This window comes from Amblyraja radiata, chromosome 27 (genome assembly GCF_010909765.2).
Source record: "Amblyraja radiata isolate CabotCenter1 chromosome 27, sAmbRad1.1.pri, whole genome shotgun sequence".
Taxonomy (NCBI): Eukaryota; Metazoa; Chordata; class Chondrichthyes; order Rajiformes; family Rajidae; genus Amblyraja; species Amblyraja radiata.
The window spans coordinates 12,573,248-12,595,558 of NC_045982.1; the positions used below are offsets into that span (position 1 = coordinate 12,573,248).

The following is a 22,311-nucleotide window of genomic DNA, read 5'->3' on the forward strand; positions in this document are numbered from 1 at the left end:
TGTATTCTCACTGAGGGCTCTGAGCAAGAAGCCCAAAATTATGCCGCACAGATGTTGATATATTATTTCAGTGAAATGTTGGATTACATTCAGCAGTTTCATAAGAAATTGATTTAAATTAACTGTGCCCCGCACATGTTGCAACTCCAGTAGACAATGATGTGCCATCTGCTTGACATTTTATTTTTGAAAATGTCAAATTTAGAATATCTGTTTTCAAAAATTCATTGGCAAATTATGGTCCTAACTTACCATATTCAGTCAACTGAAAAATATAAAAAACTGCTCACATTGGGACTTTCAGCTAATGCATCAAACAGCTAGCTAAAGGGCCTGTCCCACTTTCACGACCTAATTCACAACCTCTGCCGAGTTTGCCCTTGACTCATACTCACAGCATGGTCGTCACAAGGTCGTAGGTAGGTCATAGCAGGTCATGATGCTAGTCGTAGGTACTCGTGGCATCAAGTAGGTCGCGGCATTTTTTTTTTTAAGCCTGATGAAAAATGTCCACGAGTAAAAAAGGTTGTGAAAGTGCGACAGGCCCTTAACCATTCCAAGATTTGATCACCGGGATTAAATAGACCAAAGATGGGAAATAGGATATCTACTGAAAATGTTAAACTAATTGATGATTTGATCAAACAATGTTCTACATTTTCAGCTTCAGTTCATCCTCATCCCCAGATCAGTTAGATTATTAAAAATCTAAGATTTGTTTTAAGTGTTTCCATATATGCAGAGAAATATAACAGAACAATGGTTTAAGCAGAAGATTAATGGATCATTACAAAACAATGCTACACAAAAAACAACAAATAATTGTGGGGCACAGAACATACTCCACAATTAATTCACATATAAAAGATGGAAACAATTATTTTGCTTGTAATAATTATTACAGCAATTAACCTATACCAGTATAATGTTGACATGAATCTTAAACATATACACTGCCCAAAGGACCAACCACATTGATGCGACAGCCAAGGAGGCACACCAATGTTTCCATTTCCTATGTCTCCAATGACTTTTATACATTTCTGCAGATGCACACAGAAATCATACCATCCTGTTTCATCGCAGCTTGGTTGGAGAACAGCTCTGCCCACGACAGCAAGCAATTGCAGAAATTAGCAGATGTACCCCAGTCCTTCACACATCCATGGACTTCCCACCATTGACTCCATCTATACTTCACACTGCTTCAGAAAAACAACCAATATAACCAAAGACCACCCACCACTCCTCCAACACCCACAACCCCCCCCCCCCCCACACATCGCCCCATCCCCAGTCTACCCACCTGCCTTCCTCTGGCCCCAACTCCCACCCCTGCCGGGTGTTCACCATCCCCCCCGACCTCCCCCTCTCCCCCACCCAACGGTCTGTCCTCAGCAGAGGTCTTACCTTTGTCCCCCTCCGTCCCCATCTCAATGAGTTCCGCGCCCACCATGACTTGGAGCGCTTCTACCGTCGTCTCCGCCTCACAGCGCACTTCCATGGGAAGGAGTCCTCGCCCCCCAATGATGACCCCTTTTCCCGTCTCCAACGCACCCCCTCCTCGTGGAACCCCTCTCATAAAGTCCCGGCTCTGGAACTCTTTATTCAGAACTGCCGCCGCGACGTCAACCACCTCAACTTCTCCACTCCCCTGTCTCACTCTAATCTTTCCCCCTCTGAACGCACTGCCATTGAATCACTCCGCAAAAACCCAGATTGGGTCATCAAACCAGCCGACAAGGGAGGTGCCGTGGTAGTCTGGCGCGTCGATCGCTACAAAGCTGAGGCCACGCGCCAACTCTCGGACACCTCCTCCTACTTACCCTTGGACCATGACCCCACTGACGAGCACCAGGCCACCATTTATAGCACCATCACCGGAGTCTGAAGAAGGGTTTCGGCCCGAAACGTTGCCTATTTCCTTCGCTCCATAGATGCTGCTGCACCCGCTGAGTTTCCCCAGCAATTTTGTGTACCTTCGATATTCCAGCATCTGCAGTTCCCTTTTGAACAATATAACCAAAGATTTGTCCCACCCGTCATTCTTTCTTCTCCCTGTTCCATTCCAGCAGATGGTACAGAAGCTTGAAGGCACTTTCCACCAGACTGAGGAACAGCTTCTTTCCCTCGGTTATTAGAGTTCTGAACAGTCCTTCCATAAGCTAGAGTACTGTCAGACCACCTCTACCCAATTGTGGACATTGGACGTTGTCTATGGAAGTGGTACACTACAATGCTGAGAACTATATTCTGTACTCTTTCTTCCACATCTCTCTATCTGTTTTACTTGAGTTTGACGTGATCGTATTTATGTATTATCCAATCTGATTGGATGGCATGCAAAACAAATCTTTCACTGTGTCTGGGTAGATATGGCAACGTAAACCTAAATCCAATTCCAAATGCAGTAGATATTTCAATAACATAACAATGAAGTGCAGACCTGGGAATTAATGGTTATAAAAACAACTTTTCCACTTTTTTCTGATATTTAAATAATCAAACGGTTTTTTTCCATACGTTTCCCCTAATCTAATTCTGAATTGCCAAAAATTGTGATATAATTATTTATACAATGCCTTCGGTATGACATAAAACAATTCAAGCAATGGGAAGTCAATGGCCAAAGTAGTTAAAAGCTTTACCCAGCAAGGACAAGTTCTGTCGGCTGCTTATAATGCTTCACGTTAACCTGCATACCCTGTTCATAAACATAGAATTCTCACATACCAATATCAAACAAATCTCACCCAAACGTTTGTTCTCAAAGCTTGCCTATATTGAACATATATCCATGTTAATGCTTAAAGAGAAAGAGATGGCAAGTGAATGTGTAGGAAGGACATCAGATGCTGGTTTACTCCATCGAAAGACACAAAATGCTGGAGTAACAGCGGAAAAGGCAGCATCTCTGGAGAGAGGAAATGGGTGATGTTTCGGGTTGAGACCCTTCTTCAGAAGATAGATGGATACAGCGAGGGGTGTTCGGATTGGCAGATGGGTGGACAGCGGCACAGGCACCAGACACCTGGGCTCAATCCTGACTGCTGTCTGCACAGAATTTGTACGTTCTCGTTGTGATCGCATCGGTTTTCTCTGGGTGTTCCAATTTCCTCCCACATTCCAGAGACGTACATGACAAGGGCGAGAGAGCACGCGCGCGCAAGAGATGTAATGTTATGTTGAAAACTTAATGGCAAAGCTGCAAAACAAGGGCTTGCACTTCAACACCCTTAAAAAAACCCAACTCAAATTCAGTTGTTGAGAGATAGTCTCAACGTAGAACATTTGACTATAATTTGATACATCATGGGTTCAATCACTAAAGAAAATGTACGATGAAAATGAGCTCTGGAGTTAATAACTCCTGGATGTGAAATATCTTCCAAAAGGTGCAGAAAATAGTTTCGGTTTCATTTTCCCATGACTCAGATCTCCTTTCAACATAAAGGCGGACACATCGTGTAACAGAAGAAAAGTTTATCCCGGTAGGTCATCTCTTTCCAACAGTGTTGCATAAAAGGCCTGTCCCACTTAGGCGACTTCTTTGGCGAGTGCAGAAGACTGCGCTCGCCACAAGATCGCCACATGGTCTCCTTCATGGTCGGGAAGAGTTCCCGCTTTCTGGGAACTAGTCGCGGCCTCAGTATGGTCGGCACTGCATTTAAAAGGATTTTATTTTTATACATCTCGAACAAGCAATACACTGAATTTAAAGGAACATGTTTGAAAAATCGAATGGTATTTATTTAGGTGATCTTACGACTATAGAGCCTGTCGTAGCTTGCTTTGTGATCGTGGGTGCAGTCGTCTGTAAGTCGAAGGTGGTTGTCTTCAGTCCCCACTATTGGGTCGCCAATTGTCACGAGTGCATCGGTGATTAAGTCGTAGATAGTCGTAGCTTGTCCTACATAGTCGTAGGATGTCTTCTACATAGTCGTAGGATGCGTTTGATCATTCACTTTTTCGGCAATTCAACAAGACTGACAGTCGCCTGCACTCGCAAAAGAAGTCGCCTAAGTGGGACAGGCCCTTAAATCCAGTCTGTGGGATGTACATGTCCAAGGTCTGCCGTCCTACTTCTTCCCCACTCTTACACTGTATATACCCTGTCTGAAATGATAGGACAGCTAACTTTCCAGCTTCCAAAATATTCAGCTGTAATGGTTCATATGTTATTTTATAACAGTATTTAAGAACATGACTGTTAAAAAGATAACTTTATTATATCCCCAAGAGAATAGTATCACAATGCCTCACATTGATAGGCAAAGATGGCAGAATGAGTAAAGTTTCTGCAGTGCAAAGATACCCAGAAGTAACCACAAGTTCTTTTAAAGGCAGGAGACAAAATAAATTGAGAATAAATAATTTGATTGACATCCCAAAAAAAATTATATCCATTTTCACAGTAGAAGATGCAAGGAATATACCAGAAATTAGCGGTGATCAAAATAAACAGTAGGAGAGGAAATTAGAAGCTGATAAATGCCCTAAACAGACACAAAATGCTGGAGTAACTCAGCACTCCTCAACAATCCTCTTCAATTGCCTACAAAACTGTTCCTAGAATCAGAATGGATTCTGTACCAGAGGCACAATGGACATAATCGGCTACATATCCGCCACTGGACTCCCCCCTTCCCCCCCACACGACACCAGCGGCCCCAGGCCCACAGCCAGCACGGAGAAGAAGCGCCAACTCTAATCCAACCTCGCTCCAACTCCCGTGGCCAACCCCCCCCCACCCCGGCGCCGGCTGGCTGCAAGCCCGGCCTGACACCTCCGCCCGCCCTCAGACAGGGACGGAACACCCGGCCCAGCAGCAACTCAACAGCGCCCGCAGCGCCGGAGACCCGGGCCCGGCACCGACGAGCACAATCTCGCTCACTCACCAAAGCATAAAGCAATAAAAATGACAAAATAATCTTTGCTGTAGATTGGTTATTGCATGTGAACCAATCATAGTAGAGCAGCATCATTAACCCCACCTTACGGTATACTTTATATTAACACCCACTTCCTACATTAGGTAGTCTTAAAAGCGGTAGTGATGAACTAACAACCTGCTGTACCGCTATACTATGTGTTACAATTAAAGATTGCAATAACCAATCTACATCCTTCCCCGTAAAGAGTAAAGATGGTCAGGCAAAGGTAAAACACGCGAATTTAAACATACTCGCCGTATCTGTCAGGCGGTCTACTAATATAACCCGAACGCGTACGGACAAACCCCTCTCCCTCCGTACCAGAAATGTTAGTGGGTGAGGGAGGCAGTGAACCCAGAAGGGAGAAAGCATTTGGGGACACTTTAGGCGACCGGTAGGGTGAGCATGCGGGAGAGGTAATGTTGTTTTTAGACCGGGTTGCCGACCGTGGCGGAGATCGGGACACGCTGGGACTAGTGATAGCAGCAGCAGCAGAGGGTTTAAACAGCAGGGGTGGAGCAAACGGATCGGCCAGAGGTGGACAAGGTTCTTTTACAAGCAGCAAGTGTTGGCGGCTCCGTCTGTACAGGACACCATCGGCGTAGACAAGGTAGGAGCGGGGTTCCTTAGACGGGCCGACAACGAAACCCAGACAGGAATGTCCCACAACAGTCTGCAAACGGACGACTTGACCCTGCAGTAGCGGCTTCAGTGGTTTACTGGACTTGCAATTGGTATCGGAGGTCATGTTGTCCGAGACATCAGGCGTTGAGCTGAGGACCCCGTCTCTGGAGATGTTTCTTAGGTTTAAACAGTCGAGATAAACATCTGACTTGGCCAGGTGGGAGCATTCCATTAGTTGTTTTGCGCTCCTGACGGCATGTTCAGCGAGCCCGTTGCTTTGAGGGTATTCAGGGCTGCTTGTGACATGGTGGAAGTTCCATCGGTTGGCAAAGTGTTTGAATGCGTGACTGGTAAATTGTCTTCCATTGTCAGTTTGCAGGCGAACTGGTGCGAAAAGTGTCTCTGTAGCTTTTGAATAACCGTGTCGGATGTGATGGTGGGCAGTAAATCGAGTTCGAACCAGTTGGAGTGGGAGTCAACTAGGACAAGGTAGTGTTTACCATGCCATTCGAAAATGTCTGCTGCCAGCGATGTCCAAGGCAGTGCTGGTGGGGGTTGTTGTAGCAGAGGCTGTTTCTGTTGGTGTGGTGCCAAACTGTTGCAAAATAATCTTAGCTTTTAACAAAGGAACAATAAATACAATTACCGTATTTCCCGGCGTCAAAGACGCACCCCCATTTTGAGTTGCTAAATTTTGAAATAAGGCTGGCGGGACACGATCAAGGGTTTGGTTTAGTCAGTAGGAAGGAAGACTCCTTCAAGGAGACAATGAGAACCATCTTCGCCTGTCCCACAATGCGCTTTCCGATTCAGGTCTGAGGGACGGGGACTTCCTGGCTCAGGGAGATCACATAACGGGGAGGCAGAGAGAGAGCCCGGGACGGACCCACCAACCACCACCTCCACCGGTTGCGCCTATGCTGAAGGACACGGTGGCTGGCTGGCGGGTGGGCCGGCAGAAGGAGCTGAGGTGGCGGCCGGTTCTGCTGCCCGGTCCCGGCAGCCGCTCGCAGCCACCCGAGCTACTTCCCTCCCGTCACAATGCTGTGGCTCCGCGCCCAGAGCGCCGCGGCAATGGTGAGTGAGTTGCTGGCATGATCCCTGACCTCTCCTTCTCAACGCTCCTGCCCTCTCCGCAACTTTACCCCTGGTGGCCCAGCCAAGTTTGCTACTTTATGCAGCCCAGGCCATGCCGTGGAAGGTAACTCTTCCCCCCCCCCCTCCCTCCCCTTCCCCCCCGCCCTCCTCCCCCCCCCCTCCCCCCTCTTCCCCCCCCCCCTTCCTCCTCTTCCCCCCCCCTTCCTCCTCTTCCCCCCCTTCCTCCTCTTCCCCCCCTCCTCCTCTCCCCCCCCCCTCCCCCTCCCCCCCCCCCCCTCCTCCTCCTCCCCCCCCCCCCCCCTCTCCCCCCCCCCCCCCCCCCCCCTCCCCTTTCCCCCCCCCCCTCCCCCTCCCCCCCCCCCCCTCCTCTTCCCCCCCCCCTCCTCCTCTTCCCCCCCTCCTCCTCTCCCCCCCCTCCTCCTCTTCCCCCCCCTCCTCCTCTTCCCCCCCCTCCTCCTCTTCCCCCCCTCCTCCTCTTCCCCCCCCCCTCCTCCTCTTCCTCCTCCTCTTCCCCCCCCTCCTCCTCTTCCCCCTCCTCCTCTTCCCCCCCCCACCTCCTCTCCCCCCCCTCCTCCTCTTCCCCCCCCCTCCTCCTCTTCCCCCCCCCTCCTCCTCTTCCCCCCCCCTCCTCCTCTTCCCCCCCCCTCCTCCTCTCCCCCCCCCCCTCCTCCTCCTCCCCCCCCTCCTCCTCTCCCCCCCTCCTCCTCTTCCCCCCCCTCCTCCTCTTCCCCCCCTGCCGCCTCTTGCCCCCTCCTCCCTCTTGCCCCCCCTGCTCCTCTCCGCCCCCTACTCCTCTTTCCCCTCCTCCCCTCCTCCTCTTTCCCCCCCTCCCTCCTCTTTTCCCCCCCCCTCCTCTTCCCCCCTCCCCTCTCCTCTTCCCACCCCTCCCGTCCTCTTCCCCCCCTCCCTCCTCTTTTCCCCCCCCTTCCCTTCCTCTTGCCCCCCCCCTCCTCCTCTTCCCCCGCCGTTCCCTCCTCCTCTTCCCCCCCTCCCTCCGTCTTCTTTCCCCCTCCTCATCCTCTTCTTTCCCCCCTCTTCCTCCTCTTCCCCCCCTCCTCCTCTTGTCGCCCCCCCCTCCGTCTTTTCCCGCCCTCCTCGTCCGTCCCCGTCCTCTTCTCCCTCCTCCTCCTCTGCTCCCCCCTCCTCCGCTCCCCCCATCCTCCTCCTCCCTCCTCCTCCTCTCCCTCTCCCGGCCCCCGCTCCTCCTCTCCTCCCCCCTCCTCCTCTCTCCCCCCCCTCCTCCTCTCTCTCCCCCCTCCTCCTCTCTCTCTCCCCCCCCCTCCTCCTCTCTCTCTCCCCCCCCCCTCCTCCTCTCTCTCCCCTCCTCCTCCTCCTCCTCCCCTCAAGAGGTGCTGTCCTTTTACAGCCGCTTCCCACTTCACACAGTTCGAAGGCGTGGCAGGTTCAACGGAGCAGTCACTACGAGAGTGGCATTGCTCGGCCTAACCTTCGGCATCCAAGACGCAGGTAAATTTTCGGAACTTATTTCAGAGTAAAAAATAGCATCTTGGACGCCGGGAAATACAGCAATTCATAGTTTGAAAGCAATATTTTTTTACCTGGAAGAATTAAAGCTGGAAAAAACAGCTTTGACCAGGGCATGCGCAGTCGGAATATCGAGCTTGCTTGTTCAAGATGTTTTTTCAACATCACCAAACCCTTTGTCCGAGTCTCAGATGAACTGTCCAGCATTCCTCTCAAATTTGGCTGCCCAATTCAATTTGTCTATGTTACATCTGCTACATTATAGCATGCAAACTGTAATGCGAATCAGTTGAGATCTAATCTGAGTGCAAACAATGCTGTGTCAACCCTAAAAGTTCATCTTAAAAAGGTTCCTTTTTCAGAGATAAGAATCTGTAAGCTAGGTGGGAAACCATTCAACTGAATGTATTCCATTCCACAACAGAGGTCACCCCACCTTTAAATAGTCACTTAGCTTTAGCACACTGATGATGGATGCATATGTTCACATTCAAAAGCTGAACTCCAAGTCGTCCTTGATTTAATCATTGAGTTCTATACTTTACCAAACAAAGGGTCCTCTCCCAATCTAACCCCACTGTATAACAAACCTGCCAACAATAAGGTCATGTGATAGGAGCAGAATTAGGCCATTCGACAGATTCAATCATGGCTGATCTATCTCTCCCTCCGAACCCCATTCTCCTGCCTTCCCCGCATAACCACTGACACCTGTACTAATAAAAAATCTGTCTCTGCATTAAAAATATCCACTGACTTGCCCTTTACAACCTTCTGTGGCAAAGAATTCCACAGATTCACCACCTTCTTACTAAAGAAATTTATCCTCATCTTCTGAAAAAAAGGTCCTTTAATTCTGAGGCTATGACCTCTAGTCTTGGACTCTCTCCCACTAGTGGAAACATCCTCTCCACATCCACTCTATCCATGCCTTTCACTATTCTGTATGTTTCAATGAGGTCCCCAAATATGTTCTAAACTCCAGCGAGTACATGTCCAGAGCCGACAAACACTCATCATAGGTTAACCTATTCATTCTTGGGTTCATTCTTGTAAACCTCCTCTGGACCATCTCCAGAGCCAGCACACCCTACCTCAGAAATGGTGCCCAAAATTGCTCACAATATTCTATATGCAGCCTTACCTGCGCTAAGTTATAGATCCCCAGCATTACATACAGGTTTTTGTATACAAGCCCTCTTGAAATATATGCTAGCATTGAGTTTGCATTCTTTACTACCGATTTGACTTGCAGATTAACTTTTGGGGAATCCTGCACCAGCATCCCAAGTCCCTTTACACCTCTGATTTCTGGATTCTCTCCCCATTTAAAAAATAGTCTACACTGTTATATTCCTACTACCAAAATGCATGACTGCACACTTTATTGCATTATATTCCATCTGCCACTTCTCTGCCCACTCTCCCACCCAGTCCAAATCCTTTTGCAGAGTCCCTGTTTTGTCTACAATACCCTCCCTGCCTCCTATTTTCGTATATGCAAACTTGGCCACGCAGCCTTCAATCCCCTCGTCCAAATCATTAAATACAAAGTGAAGAGTAGCGGCCCCAGCTCCGATCCCTGGGGAACTCTGCTAGTCACTGTCAGCCAACCAGAAATAGGTCCCTTTATTGCCACATAAGGTCTGTGGAATACATACATTATTTCCCATATTTTGTGAATTACATCCTCATTGCAGGCAAATACTGATGAAATTCAACATCACTTTGTATGCATAAATGAGGAAAAAGATCTTCTGACGATGAAGATCTCAATCACAATGTAAAACTTGGTCTAGTGATCCCTGCCTTCCAGTATGCTTCCAAGGCATGGTTTACCTTACTGAAGACAGCTTAAAACACTAAAGTTCTAACTACAACCTTGCTGGGTTATGCAGGGTTCCGTTCCAGAGAACTGTTCATAACCTGAACCACTCAGAAGTCAAAATTATTGAATATATTGAAGGCAACAATCATTGGAAGATCAGGCAAGTTAAGCTGTGTAGGAAGGAACTACAGATGCTGGTTTAAATCGAAGATAGGCACAAAATGCTGGAGGAACTCAGCAGGACAGGAAGCATCTCTGGAGAGAAGGAATTTGTGACGTTTCAGGTCGAGACCCTTCAAAGTTAAGCTATCAGGCAACTGAACCATCCTATCAACAACTAGGGAGCAGACCTGAGGTACTATCCTCATTGGAGACCATTGAACTATCTTTGATCGGACTTTATCATGCACTAACCGTTATTCCTTTAATCGTGTATCTGTACATTGTGGATGGCTCGATTATAATCATGCATTGTCTTACAGCTGACTGGTTAGCACGCACAAAAAGCTTTTTTCTGTACTTTGGTACACGTGACAATAAACTAAACACACGGTTACAATGAAGGATACATGGTAGTCCATTAGTACACAGCAAGCTTCCACAAACAGATATGTGATAATTACCGTAGTAATGCAGAGTGAGAGATAACTATCTGGCAGAGCATGGGACCAACTCCTTTGTTCTTCTTGTAATCATGTATTGTCTTTCCGCTGACTGGTTAGCACATAGCAAAAAGCATTTCACTGTTCATTAGTACACGTGACAATAAACTAAACTAGCTAAGGAAACAGGAATTAGGCAGGAAAACAAATTTGCCAGCATGGCAGAGCATGATTAGTGACTTCCACCTACTTCAATATTCTTTTTTATTATCTCCAGCAGCTAGTCTAAATTATAAAACATCATAACCACAGTTTAGTCAGTGATACTTTGATTACATTCATCTGAACAACACCAGCATTGGATCTATCCACTAGTTCCGCAGCAAGTATAGTACATAAAGGTTAGCCTGACTGATACGCCCCCAAAAAGTATTATTTAAACCAACTAAATAACTAAACACCAATGCACCAAGATCCAAACATCAAAAATGAGGTGCAACATTAATTGCTGTAATAAACTACATAATGAAGCCAGCCAAAAAGGAACTGATGAAGTGAAGTGGATCATATAATACACTTTGATATCTGCAGAAGATTGTGCTTTAAATCAGAGGGTGTGAGGAATGGCTGATAATGATGCTGTAGGGAATTTATCGTCTTGAAAAGCAAGGGATTACACACATATATCTTCATAAATCATATCTGAAGGTTTAAATTATGTCACAATAACATAAGATGGTTCAGACCAACTACCGTACTCAGTCTGTATGGAGCGCTAAGTTCTAAGTGAAAGACTACAACCCAATCTCTGTACAAGAAAACATAACCAATAGATTGCCGAGAACAGTCATCGTATAAGGTAGCATCCATAAGGAGAAACAGTTAACATTTTTTGGTCAATTACCTTACATCAGGACTGAGTTTCCCATGAATGTCACCTGATCCATTGGGAATCCCAGAACTTTATTTTTATTTCTGATTTCCAACACATATTGGCTGCCTAAGCTACCTGTCGGGTTCAGGACAGGTAGATATTCTGATAAAAAGCATTCAGATTCATGTCAGATTGTGCTCTGCAGCCTGGCACATTACTTATCTAAACCAGGATGAGTTACTTATTATGCAAACTGTATGATTGAGATTGGGTATTATTTACAGCAATAGTCGGATCAGGAAGGGAAAAATAAAAAAACTCAGCTTTTAGGGCATTTTGTTTTAATTTAAAGCAAACGTTTGCATCAGATTTTCCAAAGTAAAAATGCCATTTAAGGAAGCTATCCAACTCGTTGCGTAAGCTTGTCACTGATATCACACTTGAAGCCATGAGAAAATGTAAGAATCAATAGGGATGGATTGGCCACAGCAGTGGATAATTACTGGTTTAGACTTAATTCTTAGCAGACCGAGTGAAATGTCAGGTAGCAGACCATAAAGTGATATTAAAAAACTGGGGGCGCTGTCCTGTGTATGGCTGCCCAGCCAGCAGCTGTCCGTCTTTTCATCTCTTTTTTTTATTTTTAGTTAGTTAAAGTGTTTTTGTTTCTGGAGTTCTAGACTTTTTTATGTAGGGGGTGGGGGGGGGAAGGGGGAAACTACCTTTCAGGGTCCCTACCTGGTCGGAGAGGCAGCTTTTCTCCGGGCTGCAGTTTCGACCCGTCCTCGCGGCCTACCAGCGGGCCTGGAGCGGCTTTTCCTGTCGGGGACCGCCGAGAACCACGGCTTCGGCAGCGGCACAGCGCTGGAGCGCTAACGCGGAGCGGGCGATGCCTTGCCCGGGTCGCTGCGCTGGAACTCCGGTGAGCTGAAGACCGCCGAGAAAAACATCGCGAAGCTGCGGGACTGTGGATCGGCCGGCCGCGGGCGGCGACGCTGAACTTTACACCGGGAGCCTGGGATCTCTAGATGAGATCGCCAGTAGTGGAGCTCCAACCGGCGCGGCCCTGTTGGCTTCGGAAACCGCGGCCTCCAGTACGGAAGCGGCCGTTCCAGGTGTCCCAAGCCGCTGTGAGGATTCTCCCGACGCCGGAGCACCATCACCCGGCGAGAACGGCCTGGAACATCGGGTCTCCGTGGAGGCAACTGTGGAGGCCTCAATAGGCCCGACTATGGGTGAACTGGGGTTGGGGACTGGACATTGTGCCTTCCCTCATAATGGGAACCATTGTGGGGGGATGTTCTTTATGTTTAAATCTCTTATTAATGTTATGTCTGTATTCCTTCTTTATGTGCTGCATTAGCAAGAAGCATTTCACTACACCTAGGTGTATGTGACCATCAAATAACCTTTGAACCTTAAACGTGTCAAGATTGTCTTCATAATGGTGAAACTGGTCTCGCAATTTCATGCCAAATCAAAAAGCTCGACAATTGTCCACTGCGCTATACTACACACGTGACAAGCTCAACCAACTACAAAATGTAGACAAACAGCAAAAACTATGAGAAGAGCACAACTTGACGTATGGACAGGATACGACTTGACAGATGGCAACACCTCCGATTCAAGTTCTGTACAAGTTGCAAGAACAAGTCATGCACAGAAAATGCTTCAAAATGCCATATAGTCACAAACGACATACATACTTGCAGAAAAGCAACATATTTAACACTCACCAATATAGAATAGTGCACGATGAATAGAATGAAAGTAAACTGCTGACACGATCAAATTCTCAACTCAAATGTTTGGCTAATGATTGATGGTTTTGACAACAAGCATGAGTCAATCATTTTAAAATAAACAACTTGCTAACTTCTCTTCATAATCTAAGAGGATTACAAAGTTAAGTTATTTAAGAATATCAAAAGGAAACAGTAAAAAAATTGCGAGAAGATCTTGCGCACATTTGATCTAGGGCAGTAGAAAACAAACAAAAATATGCAACAAAATTATTTATTGGCAGCTAATTTGAAGGAGCTTTTAAAGTGTATTTTGGAAATAAACTGCTTTATTTTGTTGCTCATAGGTAATTAGGTAATGGTTTTATGGAAAATAATTCTTCAGATCTTTGAAGATCCATACAGCTTGAATTTAAAAACGATCAAGAAATAAGGCATTTAACTAGAAACAAAATCAAGGATAGCTTTGTACTTTTGAGAGCAACAAAGTCAGCTAATAATGTTTTGTTACAATTAGCCTCTCAAATTACAACCATGATGAAATATTAATAGGTCCACCTTGTAGCTGTAAAATGTTGAAGTTACTCGAGTAATCCCTTTGAGCAGGTTTTTAAATACACTGCAAATATTCTTAGTCTGGGTCAACTATAACTTCCACTGATTTTGGGTATTATGAGGTGGTTAATGAAGATAATGTGAGAACTGAGGCTCTTCCACAGATGTGGTTGACAGGGCAGGCAGGTGGGTATTTAGAAAGTAGTCCACTCAATCAGCTATTAACTAAATAGTAAGAGAACTCACCCTCCCTGTTCACATTACCACAGCTTTGACTTCAGGTCAAGAATCATGAGTGTTTAATTGTCATGTGTACTGGCAACAGAGTTTGCAGCAGCACGTTTGTAAACACAATGTACACAGATACAAACAAAAAAAAAAATCAACAATCACTACAAACGAATGCAAAAAAAGTCCTCCATACAACCAGACAACCCATGGAAGTTCATAGTTGAGGTTAGTGCTGTGTAGTGTTCAAGAGCCTGATTGCTTTTGGGAAGACGCCATTTCTGAACCTGGTCGTTATGCTTGTCAAACTCCTCTACCTTCTTCCCGATGGTCGCAGCTAAATGAGCATGTGGCTCGGGTAATGTAGGCTTTTGGTGACATTGGCCTCCTTTTGGGAGGTTATCACAACTTATAGATCCCTTAGATAGTGGAGAGGTCAGTACCTGTGATGGATAGGCAGTGTCAACCGCTCTCTTTAATCTCCTTCGTACCTGACCATATGAGTTGCAGAAAGAGGCAGCGATGCAACCAGTCTACCATGCACCTATGAAAGATTAATAAACCATTTGTCGACATTCTGAATCTCTTCAATCTTCTAAAGTAGAAGCATTGATGGGCTTTCTTTGTGATTACATCGATATGCTGGGCCCAGTACAGATCTTTGGAGATGTGCATGCCCAGAAACTTGAACCTGTTGACTCCCTCCACTACTAGTTTTGTGAATACTCAGCTTTTCCCTTCTAAAGTTCATTAGCACCTTGGTCTTGCTGACATTGAGCAAGATAATCATTCTGGCACCATTCCATCAGATTTTCTATCTTTTTCCCATTCCCTAAATTAAGTGAATTTAACGTCAACGTGGAATTGTGCTCCAGTCATGGGTATAGAGGAGGAGACTAAGCACAGCCTCGAGGTGCTCCTGTGCTGACACTTGTCAAGGGAGAAGTGTTTCCAATTCATACGGATTGTGGTCTGCCAATGAGAAAGTTGATCCAGTTGCATAAGGATGAGCAGAGACCCAGTTCCATGGATCTGATAACAAATTTGGAGGTGTTTATGGTGTTGAATGCTAAGCTGTAATCAATAAACAATGAGCTGACATATATGTTCTTATTGCCTAAGTGGTCCAGTGCAGACAGACGAGGCAGCGAGATCGCATGCCCTTTTATCTATTGTGGCTGTAAAATTGTAGCGAGTCGAGGTCCTTGCTATGGTAGGAGTTGATACACATCATAACCAACTCCTCAAACCACTTTGTCACCATGGACATTAGTAATCAAGTAATTAGTAGTAAGTCATTGAGGCGTAAAGTTCAGCACGTGAACAATAGGAAAATGCACCTGACACAACCAATCAGGCCACTGGACAGCGAAACGTTTCAGATGTGGATGCCACCACATCTATTGCACCATGGAAAAGCTGGATTCCAAAAAAAGCTATCTTGAATATTCACAACGCAGAAAATCCATATAATGCATCCAAGAAACTTCAGGGGAAATTCTTCCTCCTTAATTTTTTGCCAATTTTATATAACCGTGCCTCTAAACTTTTATTTTAAGGAAAATAGATAAATAAACATTTTAAAGATAAAATATGAGCACATTGATGAAACTAATGGTTTTGCTTGCCATTGTGCTGAGAAGCCATTCAGTATATAAATCAATTTGAAATAATAGGATCTTACAACAAGATAGTGTTGGCGTTAAAACTTCATCTAAATGCAGAATAGGAGGGGAGAATCATTTCGCCTTCCGAGTCCACTCTGCCGTTCAATAAGATAATGGCCAATCTTCAATCTAAACACCGTCCCCCCCCCTCCCCTCCCCTCCCCATCCTCATACCCTGACTCCTCTAATACATAAAAGTCCATAATCTCTTCTGGAGGCATATACTGATAAGTGCAAGGCAAGAGCATCAGGGTATTTGGAACTTTAGTTAAAGGATGACCATGGAGTTAGAGTTTTAAAGTTAAACAGGTCCACCAACTCTTCCATGCTGACCTAGTTGTTTAACTGGGGTATTCCCTCTTGAGCCTGGCACCTATACTTTCAAACATTTCCAATCAATGTATTTTAAAATGTCATAATTTACAGGCTTCTACCACTTCCTCAGGCAGTTTGTTCCTTGCGTGCACCACCCATGTGTGAAAGTTGCCCCTCAGCTTCTCTCTCACTTTAAATCTATGTCCTCTAGCTTTAGACTCACCTATCCGGGTGAAAGAACTGTTTTTTCACTTTAACTATGCCCCTCGTAATTCTATAAACCTCTATATATAGTCATCCTTCAGCATTCTACTTTCTACAGAAGAGATTCAACCTATTCAGCCTCTCATTAAAACTTAAATCTTTAAGAACAGGAGCAAACTAATATACTTTTTTAAACACATCTTTTTCAGTTTAATGACATTGTTCCTGCAGCAGGACTAACAGAACTGTACTCAATATCCTGACTACTGAAGGCAAACAGGCCAAATTCCTTCCTCACCATCTTGATTACCTGTGTTCCCACTGTCACGGAATTAGTTTAGTTTATTGTCACATGTACTGAGGCACAGAAAAAAGCTTTTTGTTGCGTGCTAACCAGTCAGCGGAAAGACTAGACATGATTACAATCGAGCCATCCACAGTATACAGATACAGGATAAAGGGAATAACGTTTAACGCGAGATAAAGTCCAGTAAAGTCTGATTATAGATAGTCCAAGAGTCTCCATTGAGGTAGAAAGTGTCTCAGGACTGCCCTCTGGTTCAGTTGCCTGATAACAGATCGGAAGAAACTTCCTGAATCTGGAGGTATGCACACTTCTGTACCTTTTGCCTGATGGAAGAGGGGAGGAGAGGGATTAACCAGGGTGAAACTCATCTTTGCCGAGGTAGCATGCAGTGTAGATGGAGACAATGGAAGGAAGGTTGGTTGGTGTGATGGTCTGGGCTGTGTCTACAATTCTCTGCAATTTCTTGCGGTCTTGGATGGAGCTGTTCTGAAATCATGGTGTGATGCATCCCGATAAAATGCTTTCTACAGTGCATCTATAGATCTCTTTGTTCTACACACTCCTGACCCCTAACTGTCCAAATCCTGCTCTGGTCTGTCTTACAAAAATGCAACATCTTACACTTTTCTGCATTAAACCTCATACACCAATCTTGTGCACATTGGCCCAGTCGATCTAGATAGCATTGCACTTTAAAGCTGCTTTAGCAGTTCATGTCTATCGTCTTGAACTTCAAATAACCTGCACTGTCCACTATATCACTAATTTTAGTCTCAGCCACAAACTTGCTAACCATGCTAACTACATTCTCATCTAAATTGCTAATATAGGTAACAGTGGATCCAGCACTGATCCTTGTGCATGCTGCTCATTACAGGGTTCCAATATGAAAAATACCCTGTCTCCTACATTCAGGAAATCTTTTGGTACCTATGGTGTATCTAATCAACTAACAAGATTTAAAGACCAAATGATGATGGGCAAAAGCATTTAAGGAGTTTAAAAAAGGCTTTGAGGCAATGTATAAATCACCATATTGTCATAAAAAGGTGGCAAATTTTTAAACTGACTTTTGTGGGACATTTACTGTTAAATTAATACATGAATCACGTCAAAAGAAATGTCATTTACTTGCTCTAACCTATTGTGCCATGCCACCAGGTTGGGATCACAGCATGCATGATCAACTCCATCTTTTTTCCAAGAGTCGACAGTGTTTAATTGTCACATGTACCGAAACAGAACGATGAAATTCTTACTTGCAGCAGCATAGCAGATCTGTAAACACAGTACTCAATAGATGACATAATAAAAACAAAAAAAGTTAAATTAAAACTTAGTGCAAAACAAAACAAAAGCCTGAAGCCCCCAGTGGAACTAAGACATCTCATAGTTCAAGGTTTAGTTAGTGCTTGTAGACTTTAACATCCTGAGTCGTTGGGAAAAGGCTGTTCCTGAAGCTGGAGATCATGGATTTCAGACTCCTATAGCATCTTCTTGTGGGAGTGAAGCGAGAGAGTGACCAGCGCGATGTGGGTCCTTGATAATGCTGGCTGCCTTTTTTGAGGCAGCACCTCCTATAGATCCCTTCGATAATGGGGAGGGTCAGTACCCACACCCATGATGGACCGAGCAACGTCCATCACTTTTTGTAATATCCTTTATTCCTCCTATCTCTTAACACCTACGGTTTACAATTGATCTCAGATTACAGGCGATTTACCATCAGTCATCCTTTGCAGCCAAATTAAACATTTCTACCACCCTCAAAGGATAATTATGTTTGCTAACTTTACTTTTGAGATCTGGCTATGAATTTTAGACAGTTTTCCAAATCAGCACTTTTCCTTCTAAACCTAGCACATTTCTAAAATTAATAAGGGTCCATATGAGTGCAGAAATTCACAGCATTTGCCACCATATAATCCACTGAATTTGTTAATGGTTTTGCTTGTTAATAAAAGCATGCATCATTGACATGATTATTTTGCCATCCTAATGTACAAATCTAATTTTCCTGATAACCTGTCCTCTTCAGAACATGTTCTGATTGGTTTGTATTGACTAAATAAGCAGGAATTAATTATTTGAATTTACATCGTGAACGAAGCAAAATTCTGCCAGTATTCCAAATTTCTGTCATACTTACTTACCTAAAATTCACATTCTAATTATTATAGAATGCAAAAGCATGACAGTCATGAAGCTCACTGAGTGAAGTTCTTTTCAGCGTGAGGTTACAAAGTTAAAAGTTTCAACATACGTTTACATGGAAGTTGAGAAAGGCTAAATAATTCAATGGAGTAACAATATGGAATCTGTGTAATGGCTTGAAGAAAATGAAAACCATCTATGCTCATGCTAAATGACAGAAAGCACCATGGAAAAAAATTTCTAGCTCTGCTTACACCCTTTCACAAATAGATGAAACGGGTATGTATTGTAATGCCATGCCCTCCAATTGCAACTTAAACAGCTTAAATAAGAACGTAGAGTTGTTGCAATAAAAATAGTGAAATCACCTTCATGTTTAAAAATAGTATGAACACAGTTGGAAGGTGTATTTGCAATTCAATGCATAAGACTGTTTCAATTTTAAGTAACCAAATCTGTGATTCATTGGCATGGACAATAACATTACAGACCAGATTCAAGTAGTTGACCATTTGTCATCAGTATAGAATCAGAAAGCTTTCAGAAACTGTTTTTTCCCCCAAACAAAATCAAAATAAAGTTTCCTTTTTGCTATCCTCAACTTTATGCTTTAAAAAATCTATTTTACTACAAATTTCTCAGGAACTAGTACATCAATCTTATACATATTGTTCAATCCCAGCACTTGGAAGAATCTAAACAATCGTATCTTACATGTTATGCCATCACATAAGCATTTTGGTCAAACTTGAAGCCAGTCATTCAGTGCAGTACAATCCACTACTACTGCTTAGTCATAGAAGTCAAATATTACAGTTTGGACTGGCTGGGGTTCTTTCTGGAACCCCAGCCTTGAACTGAACTGCCCACATCAGAGTTCAATCCAGCCACTTCTGAAAATTGGGGCACTAGGCAGTTGATTTCTTGACACATGAACCACAGATCGCAAAGTAAAAATAATCTACTATAGTTTACACACGGGATGCGAAAGAACTTTAACGTAGGGATAAATTTTACGATAATAGTTTGAGATGACATTTGTGTTCCAATCTGTAGAATGCTAGTAGACCACTATTGGTGAGGTAAAGATATGCAAACTTTCAACTTCTAACATGAACCACTTTGAGACTTGCTGCACTGCAGGTCAAAATTTCACTGCTTTTTCAAGCACTGAAATGGACCACCAACAAATTAACAATAATTTTCCATTTTCTACAGCAATACTTTGCTGCATTTTCTCCAGATTGCAAATAAAACTTGCTTGCCATTAACACAATTTTTTCACTTCAAGTTATTAGCCCACATTTACAACTGTTTGCTATTACCAAATACATTTCCAGGCCCAACTATGAATAGAGATATACTACAAATATTCAACTACTGAAAACACTGTTAAAAAGTTCTCAACTGAAGCTTCTTTCTTCTGTGACAATAGCCCCTCAAGCCTTACTCAACGTACAAATCAGTTTCAAAGAAAACAAGTTCCACTCGCAGCTTCTTAGGAGCAATCTCTCCAAGGACAGAAAGATTCCAGCTCAAACCTCAGCCCAGAGCTTTGTTCTGGGCTGACATTTCAATATAATACTGTGACACTGTTACATGATCAGAGCTACCACCTTTCCAATGAAATATTTACCAAGCAGTGTCAGCCCTCTTAACCCTACATAAATGAGCCAGTGGTAATAACTTAAGTACAGGGAGTTCTCTTAGTCAGGCCAGCATTTCTCTTTCAGATAATGTCACAATATAAACACAGATATTATTGGGTTATTTACTTAATGCTGTTTGGTGGTGGTGGTAGGGTTGAGGGGGCACTTGGTGTGCACTTGGTGTGAACAACCTGGTTTCCAAGATTTTGTACATTTTACCTATGATAGTGTTTAAAAATTAGCTGATTGGCATTTGAATTATTTCAGTTCAATAATGCAGCTTTGGAGCCATATAGAAATGTGCTTAATTACAAATATTCTGTTTTCTATGCCAAAAGATCATGAATCTGGATGTCTCAATCCATGCACTGTTGCATTAACTTCATTTTTAAACAAGCCACTAATATAATAACATTAGTTTTGGACAACATAATACAGTTGTTGGAAAGATTTAACTTTTATAAGATTATTAATTTGTGTCTACATTGATAGACCGAATTTCATGGCACAATTTCAATTTCAAATCTCCGCTACAGGAAAACAAGAACAAATTAACTAACAAATATTCTTTTGCACAAGCACAAAATTAAAATTCCATAAAGTTATAGTATTTAAAAAAGACTGACAATTATAAACAATTATACAGATTTTACCTGTATAAAACATCAATTATATGTAAACTTATGTGAAAGATAATCAAACTTGGTGCTGGAGGAAGTGACAACATACCAAAAACTGAGGAAAAAGAACAAGAAGAAAGGAAGAAAATTGGTTCCAACAATGACAAACATAATCCTTGGCTATCTTTCCTGCTAAATCCTTTCAGTTAGGCCCTAACTGGATATTGCTTCTTAAAAAAACTGGATTAATATACAATACTCCCCCAAAGCAACTTCCAACACCAAAGTTATCCGAATATAAATAACATTGTTTGAAAATATTCTAACATTCAGCGCAGCAGTGTGTGACAGTAACTTTACCTGAAGCCCTGGCATTCAGAGAGCACGTTATGACAGCTCTCTCTCCCCCTGAAGTGTCCCACTCTCCTTTCACTACAATGTCATTAGAAACAGTGACACACTATTCACCCCGCTCAATTCTGTCTATGTGTAAGAAATATCCCACTTCTGTTAATATTCTCCTCGCAGGAAACTCGCAAAAATGCTGTTTTCTCACACCACCGCCACCCAATGACTACCCCACACGCTGCCCCCTTTACGCGAGCCCCAGGCTTCTCTGCGGCCTAGGCCAAGTGGAAACACACCCAGCCAGATCCTCACACACTTCCCTCGCCCAAAACCGGGCCAAATGCTTCATTTAAATTGTAAAAACAATGCTCGGGGGATGTGTTGCATTTGTCTTTTCTCCTAATTACCTGCCGTATATCCCCTCGGTGATCCTGTTCCGTTTTAACGGCCTCCTGATCTTGCTGCAATCAGCATTGCGCCTCTTCATTGTCCTTCGCTGCCTTTCCCTTCTTCAAAACTGTTTCCTCCCTTTTTTTTTTTCAAATATAAAATTTCACACAAAAAAAATGAGAAAAAAAAATTAATTCGAGGCAATTTGAAATCATGGAAATATTATTTTTCTCCGCTTCCCCCTTCCTCCGTTTTTGTTTCTTCTTCTTTCAAACAAAGAATTAAATGAGATGAGACCGACCCCTCTGGGTTGACGCCAGTGTTTCCGCGCTGCCTTTGGGGCTCCAGGCTGGCCGAGGGGGGGCGGGACCTGCAGCTGAGCCCGCCCACCCGCTGTGATTAGCAGCTCCGCCAACCAATCGCAGCGCCAGCACCGTGATTGCTACCTCTCCACGCCTATCAACGCCCGCGGCCGCCGGCGCCCTTCATCCCGGATGACCCAATAGACGGAGGAGGAGGGCGGGCAATTTGGGACGTCAAGTTGGGCCGAGATATCACGCAGGCGTGTTGGTTGGAGTGGAGTGGGGGGGGGGGGGTGCAGGTGGAGGGGGAGTGCAGGGGGAGGGGGGAGTGCAGGGGGAGGGGGGTGAGTGGAGGGGAGGTGGGTGGAGTGCAGGTGGAGTG

General features: G+C 44.3%; 1 protein-coding gene across 2 annotated transcripts in view; it reads right to left on the reverse strand.

Moving 5' to 3' along the window:
• Positions 1-22,087, reverse strand: part of maco1 (macoilin 1) — an 80,765-nt gene extending 58,678 nt beyond the window's left edge. Inside the window, exons 1-2 of one of the 2 annotated variants that reach the window (XM_033045156.1) lie at positions 21,645-21,977; positions 20,923-21,004 (exon numbers count right to left, since the gene is read on the reverse strand). In XM_033045156.1, the coding sequence (XP_032901047.1) occupies positions 20,923-20,996 (74 nt within the window). In that variant the 5' untranslated portion in view covers positions 20,997-21,004; positions 21,645-21,977. Of the gene's footprint in view, positions 1-20,922; positions 21,005-21,644 lie in introns of both variants that reach the window. The other variant, XM_033045155.1, reaches the window with a different exon arrangement.
• Between the last annotated feature and the right edge of the window lie 224 nt (positions 22,088-22,311).